At 37.5% G+C, this 17,995-nt stretch overlaps 2 protein-coding genes and 1 long non-coding RNA gene across 3 annotated transcripts; 2 read left to right on the top strand and 1 right to left on the bottom strand.

Annotated features, from left to right (window-relative positions):
• The first annotated feature begins 761 nt into the window (after positions 1 to 761).
• On the top strand, positions 762 to 3,055 carry LOC130430136 (uncharacterized). The gene is made up of 2 exons (XM_056759119.1): positions 762 to 1,923; positions 2,086 to 3,055. The coding sequence occupies exons 1-2, from the start codon at positions 1,560 to 1,562 to the stop codon at positions 2,436 to 2,438; spliced, it is 717 nt and encodes a 238-aa protein (XP_056615097.1). The 5' UTR covers positions 762 to 1,559; the 3' UTR covers positions 2,439 to 3,055.
• Positions 3,056 to 3,553: 498 nt separating this feature from the next.
• LOC130430653 (uncharacterized) lies at positions 3,554 to 4,989 on the bottom strand. Its single transcript, XM_056759806.1, has 4 exons — positions 4,932 to 4,989; positions 4,699 to 4,844; positions 3,778 to 4,593; positions 3,554 to 3,571 (listed from the first exon to the last, which is right to left on the bottom strand). The coding sequence occupies exons 1-4, from the start codon at positions 4,987 to 4,989 to the stop codon at positions 3,554 to 3,556; spliced, it is 1,038 nt and encodes a 345-aa protein (XP_056615784.1).
• Positions 4,990 to 17,090: 12,101 nt separating this feature from the next.
• LOC130430534 (uncharacterized) lies at positions 17,091 to 17,642 on the top strand. Its single transcript, XR_008907838.1, has 2 exons — positions 17,091 to 17,354; positions 17,526 to 17,642. It is a non-coding gene; the product is annotated as an uncharacterized LOC130430534 (long non-coding RNA).
• The last annotated feature ends 353 nt before the right edge of the window (positions 17,643 to 17,995 follow it).

The following is a 17,995-nucleotide window of genomic DNA, read 5'->3' on the forward strand; positions in this document are numbered from 1 at the left end:
TGGTTTCGCGTTTCAGTGCCCCATATGTTTGCAAATTCTAAAAAATTTGCGTATGCACTGTGGTTTTGTATTAACGTAAATCTAAAATCCTGTAACTTTAGGGTCCAAACATGGCAAATACAGTAGCTTTTTGCTTATGTGGTACTTACTTACATGTTGCCAGTCATAACAAAGTAATATCATATGCTAGTAAAATGTAAGGTTAGTGTTTGCACTTGCACTTAACTAGTAGTGGTTTAGATTAATTCTTGAACCCTTAAAAAATATTTGTATTTATAAAAAAAATATTTTAAAAAATACATTATGTTGTGAGATTTATTTTGGTTGTAGATTGACTATATTACTAAATACTAATACTACTAATGCTAAATGTGTATTAATTCTGTTGTCACTATCTTTTATAGAGAAAGCACAGAGCACTTCTGAAGGAGTACTTGGCAGCAACTTCTAAAAAGAAGGGGACATTGTTTGCTGATGGAGGTTCTTCAATAAAGCAGCGAAAACTTGAGGACATCAAAGTATCTCAGAAGAACATAGACCTTGCAGTGGTTAACTTTATTGTCCAGGGTTTGCACCCTTTTGGAGTAGTAGAACAGACTGGGTTTGTTGATTTAATACATTGTACTCAACCTGATTACACAGTCATGTCACGTACAACATTGAGAGAGAGAATTGATAAGTGCACAAAGCAAATGAAAGAAAAATTGAAGAATGCAATGCAGACTGTTAAGTATATTGCCACAACTACAGACTGTTGGACCGCTCATAGGCAAAGTTTCATTGGGGCTACTGCCCACTGGATAGAGCCAGATACCCTAGAAAGAAAGTCTGTGGCTCTGGCTTGTAAAAGGCTGAAAGGGACACATTCTTATGATGTGTTAGCCAGTGCGCTTAATGATATTCATAGTGAGTATAACATCCGTGAAAAAATTGTTAGGACCACAACAGATAATGCCTCAAACTTTATTAAGGCCTTCCGAGTTTATGCATGTGAAGATGAAGGAAGTTCAATTACAGATGAGAGTAAAGGTGTGGATGACAGTGAAGAGGAGGATGCAGAAGAGGAGACAGAGGGTGTTGAAGTGGAAGCTTTGATGGAGGAAGAAGATGAGTGTTCTGAATAACAGCTTCCAAAGCATCACCGTTGTGCCTGTCATATTCAGAATTTGATCTCAACCGTAGATGCTAGAAAAGCTGAATCAAATGCTATGTACAAGAAGGTATCTCGTGCAGCATTTGCCAAGTGCTCAGCTCTTTGGAATAAGAGTTCCCGGTCATCTACAGCTGCAGAGGTTATTGAGAGGGAGTGCAAGCTGCAATTGATCCGTCCAGTTGAGACCAGGTGGAACTCTCTCTTCCTTGCAGTTGAGCGAATACTGAGGATAATTAGGGAAAGTGGAGAAGGAGCAGTCAGAGCAGTGACCATTGCACTTAACGTCCCAATGTAAGTTTGTCATGGAGCAGATACGTAGTTGTGATGTGGTAGGCTATTGATTGTGTAAAATAATGTTGTTTACTAATGATTTACTCCATTTAATTGAACTGAAATAGTGTAGCCTATGCTTATCATGCTGACATTATGCATGTTCTCACATGGTGTTTTACAGGTTCAGCCTGCAGAACTTGCTTTCTTGTCTGACTATGCATCAACCATGAGCCCAGTCTCTAAGGCACTCAACATATTGCAGGGAGAGGTGGATGTCCACATGGGATGGCTGGTACCCACTATAGCGCTCCTAACTGTGAAGCTGGACCGCCTCCAAACTTCATCCAAGTTCTGCCAGCCACTGATCTCTGCTCTTCAGGAAGGAATACAGCAGCGGTTTGGAAAAATGATGAATGACCCAGAACTCATATCTGCTGCAATTTTACTTCCTAAGTTCCGCACATCATGGACAAGCAATGAAAACTTGCTAAAGTTGGGTAAGTCATTTAAATAATTTCTTTGTCAAGCATTCATTTGTTAATAGAATAATGGGTAGTGGTTCATTTTAACCAATATATGTTTTTTAAAAGGCTAGACAGAAATACACTTCATTCATGTTTGGATTTTTTGTGTGTGTGTGTGTGTGTGTGTGTGTGCAGGCATGGACTACATCAAGACACACATGGAGGAAGAGTCAGCCTTATCATCACCTGGTAGCCATTCTGGATCTGAGGAGGAAGACTTTTTTGGCCTTATGAAGGGAAATGTCCACGAAACCACAAAACAGTTGGATGCCTATCTGGCCAACACTTCTACCTCAGTGGACATACTCAAGTCAGTGCCCGCAGTTTTTAATTTGTCCCTGAAGCTCAACACACCACTGCTCCCATCAGCAGCATGCAAACGAATGTTTAGCACAGCAGGGCACATTTTTTCTGCAAAAAGAGGCAGGCTAGTATCAAAAAACTTTGAGAACCAAATTTTGTTGAAATTGAACAAAAACTATTGGTAATGCTATGCGGAACCAAATACAGTATTAGGGCTCTAATACTCTCATGTTCTATAGGGGCATTTTGCCCTTTTGACCTTTGATTGCCTGGCCAAAATTTTTATTTGAAGGTCCTTTGTTTTTAAGTTTCTTATCGTAGCATCTGCCTTTATATTGACTTCATTGTTTTTTTTTTTTGTCCTGTTAATGTTATATTAGGTTGATCAGAGTTCTAAATAGCAATATTGCTTGCATGTTTTAAGAGAAGCACTCACCCTTGTCAAATTTTGTTTGGTGCTTATTTTTTTCTCATTCTAATGTGTTATACATTATTAGCGTAATGCTTTTGGATTTTCTGTCATCAATGGAGTATAAGCCTCAAATGCAGTTTTAGCAAAAATTTCCCCATGCAGGCCAAGGTAAAGGACTAAAGCAACTGCTGTTGAGCAGAATAAACTGGTCATACAAATTTGATTAAAGTGTTCAGAATAACACTCACCTGTGTACTTTTGAGTTTTTTTTTACTGCAGTATAGTAAAAATAAAATAATTTGTATGTCATAATTGGCTTAGCTTAATTAATATTTAATGAGTAATAAGTAAATAACCAGATTTTTACAGTGTGTCAGTATTGCAGAGAGCTTGCACAACAACCCTTTCCAGTACACAATATAAATTGTTTGTGACTATTACAATTGAACTGCCCAGACATCGAGATAACTGATTGTACTTTTACTTAAAAAAATACTTTAAAGTAAATTTAAAAGTATGTACTTATGACTTTTACTTAAGATGTTGATGTAGTAATTATACTTTTACTTAAGTATATATTTTGCAGGGTAGTTGTACTTTTACTTAAGTACTAAACTTAAGTACTTCCTCCACCACTGCTTACACCGCACACTGCAGTGGTGTATAGAAGTGCTGTTCTGATTCAACTAATTTCTTATTTTCCCATTTCACTCTGCTTTAAGTCTCCCCAACTAGAAACTGCAGTGGGTGCTTGCGTTAAACGCAGAAGTCACACTTGCTCAATGGCTCCTTTTGTTATTGGAACAAGAGTGGTGTTTATTCACTCCCCCCAATTATATTTTCTGGGAGCCCTAAGACTCACAACTTTCGGGTTACAAGTCCAACTCTTTAACCAATGTCTATCACCTACATTTATCACCTACAAATAACATCAAAACAACGTTCTAAACACATTGTTCAAGAAACACGAACAGAAACATTCAGCAGAACTTCAACAAAAATACGTACTAAATAAAGCATTTAAAGTACGGCATTTCAAACCGGACATTTGTGGCAAAGTCATTTGCCAAACATGAACGAACTAAACGGAATCTTGTGAACAAACACTGTACCTCACTCAACGTCTCTTCAGGTGCTGGAAGTACCACTGGCTGTGTGTGAAGAGGCAGGTGGTCTGCAACCTCAGCAAGTTCCAGCATCTCCTGAAGGAATTCATCAGAGTTATTTAAAGTCTCCTCCGAAGGGGCAGGTGGCTCAACAGCTCGTTGGATAGACAAAAGGAACCAATCAGCATTGATGGTCAGGTCTAGGCCGGGTAACACCAGAAGGTGATTTTCGATGGCCTCTGCGTCGTTCAACATACTGCACAGGGCGGCCCACCGCAAGTAGATGGACAGCGCCGAGCTGATGAGGACCACATTGACTTCGCCGTTGTCCGTCCCGACTATGGCCTTTCCCGAGAAGTAGGCAACGAAGGCCAGCGATGACTGCTTCAGCCTGCAGCCCTTGCACCGGTGCAACACGGACTTTTCAATGAACGCCGTCTGTCTGGCTCGGCAACTGGGACACCGGCGTTGGATGGTGATTTCGACGCCCTTCACTTTGGCACTCAAAAGCGCTGTTGACCTCGATTCCTGCTGGCTAGTTTCGCTCTTGTCTTCCGACTCGGTAAAATCGGTAATCGGCTCGACGACGCTGGACGGGCCTGTGCGCAGGTATATGTACCCTCTGTCCCGGGTGCACAGATTTTTGAAGGCGTAAGATTTCATGGCCTTTTTGGGATTCGCAAAAGGGTCCCACAGGGTCACCTTCATGTCGCCAGTCCCGTCGTTGATAACGATTTCCTTAAGCTCACAATCTGAGCAGTTGACGGGCACTACCTTGCTCACAGAACCGTTGAGTTTGACTTTTCCAAAAACTTCTCCCACCTGCAAAAAAGAAAGAAAGTGTGAGGCTCTGTCCATTTCGGTCAATGGACGCACAGAAACATTAACATTTAAGCATTATAACATTTTAAGTTTTAACATTCTCACCTTCTGTTTCGGTCCGAGGGCTTTCACCTCCGCTATATTGAGCGCCTCTTGGAGCTCGGCGGCGCACAGGGGAGGAACGGCAGGCTCGTCACTTCCATGCTGGTTAAAGGAGCATAAGATGTCGTAACCATCCGGATCGGAAAAGCCTGAGGAACAAGCAAAAGATTTTCGTTAAGCCCTTCGGGTGAGCGCAATTAAAGGAACCACATAGGCTATAAGACAACAGATCTTACTCAAACTCCGCTTGACATTCCGCAGTCTCACAACGTTGCCGTTCTTTGCCACCTGCATGAACAACGCTGGCTTTTCCATAGAAAAACAAACACGACTCCGTGGTACTCCTGCCTGGCAGATTGAATTACGGCTCTGAAAAATGGGTTCCCGTTCTTGATTCTCTCCTGGGAGACACGCTGAAGAGGAACCCTTCCAGTGTGTTCTCGTCTGCCTTTTGAACCTTGGCAGGACTAGCCATCCTTGTTTGGGCAAACTCAGGTTAAATGTCACTTCTTGCCGGGAATTTTTTTATTTCGGTCAATGATTGGGAATATGCCTCGCCACGTCAATCAATTGGCAAATTCAGAACTTAAACGAGACACAGGTGACGACAGAGAGAATACGACGATTAGAGCAGGTGAACGTATTAAAGAAAAAGAGACACAGGTTATGAGAGAGAGAGAGAAGACAACGAGTAGAGCAGGTGAACATCTTAAAGATAGTTATTGTTTCATTGTCTTCTTGTTTCCACCTCAATGTTCATTTTACTTTCTGTTACTTTAAACGTTGTGCATGTCTATGTTTGTAATAAAGTTCAGATCTTAGTCGAACCTCTCTGCATGTTTTATTGTTTTGTTCAAGGAGACTTTTCCGGTACCTTGTCTTGTGTAAGAATCATTTTGAATTTTTGAGTAGAGGGTGAGGCCTAATAAATGTGTTTTTCTTGTAATACTACTTATTTCACTTGAAAGTCTGAACTGAAAAACGAAAAATAATTGAAAGGCATATTTTTACCCGTTTTCTGCAAAGACATCCATTAATGTTTGTAATGCATGCGTCCCAGTATCCTGTTAAGTTCAGTGAAGTAAAATTTAATTTATTTGCATGCGTAGCAAAGTAAACTAAGCAAACTTACTGAATATGCTAAAAAAAACTGGGCAACAGATTACAAGGAATATCATTATAAATTCAAATTCAAATAGTTAGAATTATTTAGTTTCTTTATAGTAACCCATTCAAAATTATTAACCGCATTAAAAAAAGATATGCTTTCCACCTAAAAGTTTATCAGAACATTCCTTGGTTTTTAAGAACGTGTGTCTACTTTAATATTTTAGGAACGTTCCCAGCTAACAAGAGTCACCATCATCGTAATGTTTCCCTGAGTTGGGCTCTTGTCCCTTGACTCGTGTTAGACTTTTTGGCGTGTTGTAGTTGTGCATGTGAACATATGGCAATGCATAAGACTCTAATCAAGTGGTGGTCACTAAAATCACCATTTAATTCACTGAACATATATTAATTGTAAACTGTGCTCTTGATCATGTTATATCACGGAACTTTAGACAAACAGACTAATTTCTTAACTTCTGCACGTGTCTCGTTAACGTTGCCTCTGCAACCTGGGCGCTGTCTTTTGGCGGCACCTGGTACACTGTAAAAAATTGCTGTAGATTCTACAGCAAAATTCTACTGAAATGTATTGTTTTATCATTTTACAAGTTATTACTGTAATTCGCAATGCATTATGGGTCAAAAAGAGTATTACAGTTGTTAACAGTATATTTCCCTGTCAACTGTAAACTGATTTACAGCTAAGAGGTGTTCTCACTGTAGTTCATATGGTTTTACAACAATGAACTGTGATGTGGCATTATGGGATTGCGCGGGCTAAGATTTGAAAACTGGTGGACTGGAGCAGGGCAAGAAGAGTTGAATATAAAAGGCACTATTTTTTCAATTTTTGGTAAGTTAACTTAAATTTACGTCCATAAATATTACGATCTAATGTACTACTTAATGCTGTTTTAGCGATTCATATTTTGAACAGATGTGAGATGCTATTTATTTTATCGACTTGTTAACAACTGTGTGTTATCAGGACATTTAGTAAGATGTAAAAGTGTTTGATTCCAATATTTTTGTCCGTCAAAACGTTACGTTTATTTAGTAAAGGAATGTGTCTTTAACTTTAAATTTCAGGCGAGTCATAGAATCGTGAGGGGCGCGCCGTAACAGCGCCGAGACGACGAAGCTGAACTGTTATAAGGTAAAACCATCGTAAATATGGACGAATGCTGCAGATTTTTACAGTTTTATTCGACTTTGCTCTCAAGAGAGTGTTTTTAGAGCATTTGCAGTTTGGCAGACCAGACAAATCTGAAGAAGTGTTGGTGAGACAAAACTAGACGCACGTGCAGTTAGCTTTTTTGACGAAAAACATTAGTAAAGGCTATATGATATTATCATCGTTAAATGCTGCTATTTTCTCCTTTATATCACCAGTTTTGATTTCTTACTAGCATTTTCAGTTTGGAAGACAAGACATAAAGTGCTGAAGTGCTGTTGAGACAAAACTACATTAAATGCGCACGTGCAGTTAGCTTTGCTGATGATAAACATATATCATATATATATATATATATATATATATGATTTTAACATCGTTGATGCTGCTATTTTCTCATTTATTTCACTTGTTTGGATTTCTTATTGAGAGCATGTAAAACCAGTGTTTAACAAATCCCTTATTCATAACTAAATTCGAAATCATTTTATTTTCTGTTCAAAGTTCCCATAGTTGTCGTCTTCTTAATATTCCTTGAACCTAAATCTGAAAGAGAAATGTTTGACTGTAAATTGTGTCAACATGAGAGCAATACCATTGTAGGTTTTACCAAGCATATGAAAGGTCACAGTAATTTTCCAAACTGCTGTTTTACCTGTGGTGTACCTGAATGTTCTTGTGCATTTACCAAATTTGCAGCTTTTAAGTCACATCTATATAGAGACCATACAGGTTATCAGAAGTCTCGTAAAGGTGCCAGATTTGACCAAATAAACACAACACTGATTTGCCAGATTGGATATTGTCATTTCACATGTACAACTCTGAATGACTTAATTAGGCATTTAAAAGGCCATATCAATGAGGGGAGGGAAATAAAAATCCAAAATCTTTAAATTACTTGATACATTTTGTCTGTTGTATTTTAGCATACATTTTTATAAAGTGTTTCTTATATTTGTTATTTTTAGGAAATTCTCACTGCAACCCAGTGGTTGCTGAGTATTGAGGGTCAAGTTGTTATGAATCGACACCCCAATTTTATGGCTGGATTTGCTGCTTTGTTTGCAATTTACTACAACTTTAATCTGGTGTACCAGCACGAGGCATCCTGCACACTTGAATTTGTTTACAGGTAACAGTTAACTTAAATATAAATGTGTATATGTTAAAGGATTAGTTAAATTTCCCAAAAATTTAATTTCTTTCAGTAATTAACTACTGACCTAATTTTCGTAACACAAATGAAGAATTTTTTTAGGTTTCTAAACCCCACATAGAAAGAAAAATAATTGCAACTTTCAAGGTCCAGAAAGGCAGTTAAGACATTGTTAAAATAGCCCATGTGACTTCAGTGGATAAACCGTAATGTCATGAAGCCACGATAATACTTTTTGTGTGCAAAAAACCCCAAATAACGATTTTATTCAACAATCTCTTCTATGTCAGTCTCTGGCGCTGTTAATGTAAACACAGTGCAGCGATTCCAGGTGCTACGTTAGAACAAAAAGTATTCTCATCACTTCATAACATTAAGGTTGATCCACTGTAGTTACATAGACTATTTTAATGATGTTTTTATTACCTCTCTGCGCCTTGAAAGTTGTAATGATGGTGTGGTCTATGTGTGGTTCAGAAACCTCTCTGATTTCATCAAAAACATCTTAATGTGTGTTCCTGAAAATGAATGAAGGTCAGTAGATGATTAATTACAGATGAATGAGTAGTTAATTACAGAAATGTAATTTTGGGGTGAACTAACCCTTTATAAAACATGCTTATTGTAAAGTGGTATGTTTTCATTAGTCTGCACATGATCCTAAAGCTTCTGCTTGTGTTTTTCTGACTGATTTTTGTGCAGATGTTTTCTTGGAATCAACCCATCCACTGGTACCAAGACCGACAGAAAAAGTGGAAAGAGATCAGAGAAGAAGAACAACACTGTCAATCCTCATGTGTCTACTCTTCTCAGAAGGCTAATGGACTTTGAATGGTTGAACATGTGAGTTGTCAAATGTGTATATATATGAAAACATTTTTACATGAGGAGATGTCTATAAAATGACACTTAATTCTTTGTATAATCTTGTTCAGTTAAAATAGTTAAAATGTTTTTATAGGGAATGATGTCAATCAGACTGTAATCATTTTTTATGTTTTTCACAAATATTTAAACAAAAAGAAGAAATGTGAGTTTTAACAAGAGATGCGACTTAACCATAATGCCACTCTGTTGATTGAGCTTTGTTCACCCCAAAATGGAAATTCCTTAATCATTCTGTTTACGAACCCTCAATTTGTTCCAAACCTGAATGAGTTTCTTTCTTCTGTTGAACACAAAAGAAGATATTTTGAAAAATGTTGGTAATCAAACAGTTGATGGCAGCCATTTAATTTCAGCTGTGTAGTTACCAAAATTCTTTACAATATCATCTTTTGTGTTCAACAGAAGAAAGAAACTCATACAGGTTTGAAACAAATTGAGGGTGAGTAAACAGAAAGATGACAGAATTTTCATTTTTGGATGAACTTTCCCTTTAACTTTAATTGAACCCAGAATCTTGCTTTTAAGTCTCACAAGTTCTTTGTAGTCATTATGTGACTGATATGGAAAAGATTTTCTGTACTTGAAGAAGTAAAATTGTTACCAGTCTTGCAGTAATTTGCCTATTATTTTAATAAATATATTTCTACAACAGCTTTGACTTTGTGTTTTTTTTTTTAAACGTTTTTTTTAATTAAATTAAATGTTTTAATGCATTTACATCAACACAATGGTAAATAATAGAAAACAGTTTACTGTTAAAATGATTCTTTTCAGCTTTTTAAATGTTAAACTATTACAGCATCTTCTTGAATATTGGGGGTATTTACAGGATTCTACTGGCAACTTTATCGCCAGGTAAATACTGTACTTTAGTGAAATTACAAAATATTGCTGTAAAATTGATTTACTGGATTTTATGGGTAACTTGATTGCCAGGTAAATACTGTACATTAGTGAAATTACAAAATATTGCTGTAAAAAAAAATACAAGTTTAATGAAATGTTACTGTAAAAAATACTACAAATAACTATTTCATATACAACAAATAACTGTAAATTGCTTTACAGTATTATACTGTAATACATTTTACAGTAATTACCAACATTTTTACAGGACCTTACTGGCAACTTTTTTGCCAGTAAATTCCTGTAAATTCTACAGGAATTTTTTTACAATGTAGGCATTAACAGCGTTTACAGCATAAACTAATTTCAAACTCTCGTTAACTGTGTTCTATTGTCAGATCGTTGCCTGTTTTCTATCCCAGCACGTCTACGGTCCAAGTTTGCTGTGCATGTCCGTTATTCTTGCGGGTGTGGATTAATTACCGGACTTCGGTAAAATCTATCAGAGGCGGATTTAATTTTGTTCAAGCAGTGCTCTAGTCACGGAGGATCATAGCTGGGGAACTACCACTAGTTTGATCACTTTTCACACTTGTCACTGCAAATAAACTATTCACCTGCTACTGGATCCTTGTTTTCCTCCCGTGACAACGGAAGTTTTGCAACAAAAAGTAAACATTCCATGCATTTATACCGTGTTTTTCATAAATTTTCCCTTTTCAAGTTTACTTATTCTTCCGTAATTTTAATCTTATTTTGATTATGATTTCGCTTATTTTTTTTCCGAAGATGCTATAGAAATGAACTGGAAATTAACGTGGTTACACTATGCGCCATTTAGAAACGTTTATTTTTGCAGAATTGTTCAATTATGCTGAAAATGTTTAACAAATGCTAAAACGCACATAAGTCTTAAGACATCTGAAAATATATATGTACAATTTGCAGGACTTGACCAGAAACTGGCTGCCACCGGCTTACAGAGACGCGACTTTCACCCGACCATTTGGATATCAATGTTTTCCTCAGAAATATCTTCAACAATATAAACATCATGATCATATACTGACTCGAATGTTTGTGTTGTTCTTTATATTAAGTATTATTTGTGGTCTGATTAAAAATCCTTTTTTTTAGTCCTCCTAAAAAACTCTCATTGCATATTTTAGATGGAACCTCAACAAGACCTACTGTAAGCTTGTTCTGGATATAGCATTATTATAAGCTTGTTCTGAAACGGTGCCACTGGAATAGTTTAATAATATAGAATAATAGTATTGAATATGACATGATGTTATATTCAGTGCCATTTGCAATGCATTTTTTTGCCACGTCCACACGAGACGTGACATGCACTTTTTCATATAAAAAAACAGTGAAGCTCTGAATGCATATCAGCAGTTTAAAAGTCGTATATAATTCAATCTGTACAGTTTAAAAAGTTGTTTATTGTCTGTGGTGTAAAAGATGGACTTTCAGATTCACTTAATATGGGAGGATGACAATGTCGTCCGACTGAAAGAGTTGTAAGTGCGAGCGTGGAGACCAGTAGCGGTTCTTGACCATTTCAACTGGGGGGGCCAGGCTGGGGCAAGGTGTACTGTTAGAGGGGCCATTTACATTTAGACCTTATCGTTGTCATATCATTTTCTGCAGTGCAGGCATTAACAGGCAAAATACCATAGATATAATCATTCAACAATTAATTTTTTTCATTTGCATTACACATTCAGTATTAGTCACAGTAACTGTAATCGCATTTCCATTATATTTTTACATTTGCATTACACATTCAGTATTAGTCACAGTAACTTGCATTTTAATTGTTTTTACATTTGCATTACATATTCAATATGAGTCACATTAACTGTATTCTACGTTATACAGGTTTTTTTTTGCAAAATTATCAGCAAATTCATCTAGATTTAAGGCCTTTTCCCTCCTTGACTCAATACTTAGAACACCTAAATTACTTAATCTGTAATCTGACATTGTGGGCCTGAGATAGGTTTTCACCAGCTTTAGTGCAGAAAAACTCTGTTCACAAGATGCAGTACTAACAGGGATTGAAACAGCTATTTTGCATAGTTTAAGGAGCTCAAAGAAAACTTCTTTATACGGTTCAATGAATAATTGCAGCTCTACTACACTGGAGGGCTTCTGCATGCCACTCTGTATTATCCTTTCTAAAATTCTTCTGAACTGATGGAGTTCATATCCCGAGTCCTCAATATTTGATTCATACATTCTAGCAAATGGAAACAGGGACTTTTCTTTGAGAAACACATCACTTGTAGGGTTTAGAGTTTGGATACAAGTTATTATTTCACAGTTTTTACTAGAAAACCTTCTGTTAAGCTCATTAAGCATCTGATCTAAAACAGGGTAGAAAAGGCCTCTGACCCACTGAACACAGTCTGCATTCAATTGAGAGCTCAGCTTTTTTGGTCGTTTTGCAGGTGGCTGTATTGCAGTATCACATTGCTCAGCTGTGTTCAACACTTCATTCCATAGGTCATCAAAAAATGACTCATCCCTGTAGTCATTCAAAGTCTGAACTAAGGCTTTGAAGGGTTTTATATATTTTATCTGGGTTCTATATGTTTTATCTAAGGGTTTATATCAATTACATTTTCTGAGTGTGTTTTTATATGATTATTACTTATTACTGCTTACCTTATATAACATTGCATTATTTTACTATGTTGAGTAGGGTCTCAAAATATTAGTGCAAAATGGTATTTTCAACAGTATGTGGGGGTTGTGTGTGTGTGTGTAGCATTCCAGGCAGGAAAGGAGGACAGGAAAGTATGCTACACATCAACGCACATACCCATATAGCGTGGGGTCTAAGCAACAAAGTTTATGTGGAAACTGGGTGGGGGAAGTGTGTTATCTTGCAGATAGTTAAAGAAGAAGGACGTAGTCTACGAAAATATGAGATGAAGCATCACTCCATTGGACACAAAGAAAGTAGCAGAGGTCAAGGCGCTCAGGGGTTGGCCACTGTCCGAAGCAAGCTTGAAGACACACCCACACTTACACATATAAAAATGTTGTAAACCATTGAGGCGGGGCAGAATCTCTGAAAGACATTGTGTCTGAGATTGTCCAGCGCGCTGTTTCTGATCAATTAAACTTCAACATTTCTTAGAGTTATTTGAGCTGCCTTCCTCTTCAATTTTTGACCACGCAGGACAAAAAAGTCCATCAGATGGTGACCCCGACGTGATTGGAGAAAAAAGGCAGTAAGGATAGTCGTAGAATACGGCAAGGACCGAAAATTCGGAACGGAACGATTTTGGGTTCAACATACGGTCGACCAAAATAAAAAGGTAAGCAGAAACCTGTTTAAACGAACTTCTGCATATTGGACACTCTAAATTTCATGTGTTGAATTTGATATGTATTCCGTTCCATTTAATAGATAGTGTTGATATCTGTTGATCAGAATAAATAAAAGACTGTGGATGAAAGGCCCACAGCTGACCGTAGGTTATAGTCTTACGGCACATTAAATTTAGAAGACTGTGGATGAAAGGCCCACAGCTGACCGTAGGTTATAGTCTTACGGCACATTAAATTTAGAAGACTGTGGATGAAAGGCCCACAGCTGACCGTAGGTTATAGTCTTACGGCACATTAAATTTAGAAGACTGTGGATGAAAGGCCCACAGCTGACCGTAGGTTATAGTCTTACCGCACATTAAATTTAGAAGACTGTGGATGAAAGGCCCACAGCTGACCGTAGGTTATAGTCTTACGGCACATTAAAATAAAGCAGTGGGTTCGAGTCCTACTATAAAGCAGTGGGTTCGAGTCCTACTTTAAAGCAGAGGGTTAAAGTCCTACTTTAGAGCGTGGGGTTAGAGTCCCTACGCACATTTGAAATTTATGTGTAATTTATGTGTATGAAATTGCGTGTTGGAAATTACGGAAAATTGGAAATAATATTTTGTTTAGAATAATTGATAGAAAACAGATGCTAATAAAATAATTGATAACTGTATAATTAAGAGAATTGAATAACTTAAAAAAAATGGAGGGAGAATTTGATAGAGAATGTGATGAATATGGGTGTTTGCTAGTGGAAAGCCAAAGGGGACATGTGGTAAATATGGTGTTAGCCCAGACCGTGGTTAAAAATCAGAAAAAGGAAAGGAAAATTTGGGAAGGGAAATGGAGTCAGATGTGTATTGAAAATGGATGGGTAGATCCGGAAAAAATGTTGGTTAGATTGGCGCCAAACGTAAGAGAAATGTTGATGAAGAAAAAATATATATATAAAGTGGTTAAAAAAGAATAAACATAAAAATAAAGAAGTTAAAATGAAGGAAGAATTAAGACTATGGACATGCATTGCGCTTAAGGCCACTGCTCTGAGTCCGGTTAAAAGAGAGGGGGGAGAAAATGTGCAGACAAAGAAGTCAGGGAGTCAGGGAACAAACAGCATATTACCCACCCCCAAAACTATATCAAGACTTGCAACTATAGACAAAACCACAACCGTATGACGCAAAACTGTAGCAAGTTATGGTTAAGTTATTAAACCAAGGAAACGTAGTAAAGAATTGCCTCACACAATGTTTGATATAAATGAAATAAGACAGCAATTACACCAACTAACAAGATTAGTCAGTGGAACAGCACAACAGTTAGCCACCGAGGGAGAAGAACAGGGAGAACAAATTCCGCAAGGGGAGGGGGAAGAGGAGTGTGGACAGTTAATAAATCACCACACACCCCCTGTTTCATTGCATGGCCGACAAAGTTTAGATAGTGCTGAAGGAACAATTGCAAAGTGAAGAGAATGAATCTCACTCTGAAACTGAAATTGGCTTAAATCTGTGCACAGACAAAATTGACCTGGTTATCTGAAATCCCTCCAGCATTAATGTCTGTACATTCTTCTGTTAACAGAATTTCAGGCTTTACACCATTTAAATTGCTTACAGGTAGATCTTTTCCAGGACCAAGCACACCGCTGAGACCAGACACCATCAAACCGTTGTCACATTGTGCATATTTTGACAAAATAACTGCTCTGATCTAACACTTTTCCCAGAAAGTCACACCAGGACCTGAACCAGAACCTGTTACACGACCAATGGAGTGGGTTCGACTGAAGACCTTCCACAGGAGGTGGAGCAAACCACGGTGGTCAACACATTGCGTGTCACCTCCCGAACATCGCATTGTGTCCCACTTGAAGGGAAAGGCGACATGTGGTACCATTTGTCTCCTTGTGCTGCTTGTTATTCCCCAAACAGGTCTCTGGAACAGACGGCTGTGGACCTGAGATCTCAGGTCCAAGAGAGGGAGGGTGTTGAAGGTGAAGTACAAGGGAGCGCAGAAAAAGGAACATTGGTTATATAGAAGAAAGGTGACATTTGAACCTCTAGTGCACTGTGTAAGTGAAGATTGTGCATATGCGGCAGGCATTGCAGTAATATTTTAGAATAAATATGGTGAAAAGTGAAGCATCACATGCATTTCTAACTTTTATGGGTCAAACCGATTCAAAGACTCATAGAATTCTTCTATTTTTATTTGATTGGTCCACTACCCGGTGCCAAAAAGGGGGGTTTACTTTTTATACTTTTTCATTAACACTATAGATACCATGGCACAAGTGATAGTGAACCATCTGTTAAATATCACACAGAAATTCCCTAGTCCTTACAGGCCTCAAAGATCTCAAATGGACAGGTGTGGGTAGTGCCATAAAAAATGAATAGCTAAACAGACAGCACCACAACATATGGACTGATATTTAACCCACAGATTTGACTGAATTGAGAGAAAAAATGTATCTCTGTCTGTTATCCTAAAGTCTTTCTTTTCAGGTTGATCACTATGACTCCTTTAGAGTCCAGATACCAGAGAGGTGTCTTAGAACCTGAAATGGAGGAGATGGGTGAGATAATACTTCAAGGGGTCATTCACACTTTACAGTTACATCACAGAAGTAGTTACACGGCCTCCCGGTGTAGCACCGGATCCAAATTGTGCAAAACAGATTGTTGTAGGTACCCATCTCCAAGACATGAACATATAGCATTGTGGACATACTTTCGCCACTACAACCTCATAAAATTATTATCTGGCATATTCTTAAAAGTTATCCAGACTCAAAACACTACACATCGCCTAGGATGATTAGTCTAGATTTCAAATATGATACATAAGAAGGATCTATAGCCTGTCATGCATACACACAACTGTATAGCATCTCACACATAGGACAAACTCATGATGCTAATTTAATTATAAGATAAAACCTGTTGTTACAATTCTGTTGATTTATGTGAAACCTTGCAATGTACATAGTAAATCTGCATGTTTATAGTTTTATGTATGGTAAATGGTTTGATTTCTGATGAAGAGAGGTGAAATTGAAAATTTGTGCAATTTTCAATTGAAATTATTGGCATTGTTCCAAACCAGATAGCACACTGGTTTTTAACATATGTCTAATGATATGTTTAAAGAGTGGTTAGATCTGAAGTGCTGGCGCTTCTGCAATCGGCCTCGCAATTCTCAATCAGATTTTGACCATTGAACATGAAATGGCGTACTGTACACATCAACATTCACAGAATTTTTTGACAACAGCTATATTAGAGATTCAGAATATGTCCTAATACTTCTTTGTAATGATAGATCTGCAGGGTTAACTCGTATTTGAGTATTCTGAATTACTATTATGGTTATTAAAATAAGTTATATAACTATACCATATTATGCATAACGTTGTATCTGGATTTTATAAATACATGAAAATACATATATATGAATACTGTAGATTTGTATTTTTGTTGCAATATATTTAAAAGATATAATTATAAACTATTATTTTATGATGTATACCACTGGAGAATATGCCAGTTAAATTGACTTTTGCCACTCTTCCTATAAAATACTCAGAGTATCTAAATTCCACTATAGTAGTGAAGAATCAGGTAATCAAATGGGATCACTTTATGTGGCTTTGGATGAAATTGAGACCTTATTCACCACTCGCACCAGGTACCATGAAATATATATATATATATATATATATATATATTTTTTTTTGTTGTAACCCTTTATAATCTTCTCCCAATGTTATTAAAATCATCAGTGTTCAGTTGTTGTATGCTTATGCAGATGCTGTTCAGGTGTCTCATACACAATGATGTGTTATTAGTGAGATAAATTCCTTAACGTATGGAGCTGCGCTGCAAACCATACCTTCTACTTAGATGTTCCTAAGGATAAAAGGGTCAGATAAATATCATGGGGAGGATACTACTACACACAGATGTTTCTCTTCGGTGGGAAGACACCTTCTACGAACAGAGCACATGGGCTCTGACTGAATGGACTTGGTACAACAAATTATATTGCAGACTATCTGACTTAGGTGGAAACCAACCTGGGCAAAAGAACAGCAAAGATCCACCTGCTCTGCACAGTACCAGCTCTACAGAGACTTCTAAGGTAATAAATGATACACAAAGACCAAAAAATGCCTAACTGTGTCCCCGTTGGGACTGCTCTGAGATTGCCCCAAGGGGTCAGGGGAGGAACTGTAAGGCAGGTGGAAAAGTGCAAAGAATTAAGGTTGTTTGTAAAGCTGGGACTAAACAATCAAACACCATTTGTTGCTAGATTCTGAGGAATGATATCCTGCCCTCCCCTAAGGTTTTGTTGATTCCCAAGAATTGAACCCCATCTTCTTATCACACCTCTCCCCTTCATCTCTTCAGGCCCTGATCACTAGGAAAATGCTTACCCTTTATTCTGTGTATATCATTTATTGTCATAGTATGAAGTTTGATGATTCATGTTTGGTATTGTTTTAAAGGTCATGGTGCGATGGGTGAAAGGGTCTAGTTTTTTTAAATCTAACATGGAGTATATTAAAACTGTTTAACTCTAATCAATTACCTGCACTCCTCTAGGAGGATTTGCTTTATCGGGGAATCCTGTTCACAGATAAATTGGCATCCCGTTTGATGATCTCGTCAGCCACGAGTTAAACTAAATTTCACAGTGACCATTGTATCCACAATGAACATTGAGTACAGTACATCATTCTTGGGTATAAAAGGTGCATTGGCAAAAGACTCAGGGAAGCT

This window comes from Triplophysa dalaica, chromosome 10, assembly GCF_015846415.1.
Source record: "Triplophysa dalaica isolate WHDGS20190420 chromosome 10, ASM1584641v1, whole genome shotgun sequence".
NCBI classification, from domain to species: domain Eukaryota; kingdom Metazoa; phylum Chordata; class Actinopteri; order Cypriniformes; family Nemacheilidae; genus Triplophysa; species Triplophysa dalaica.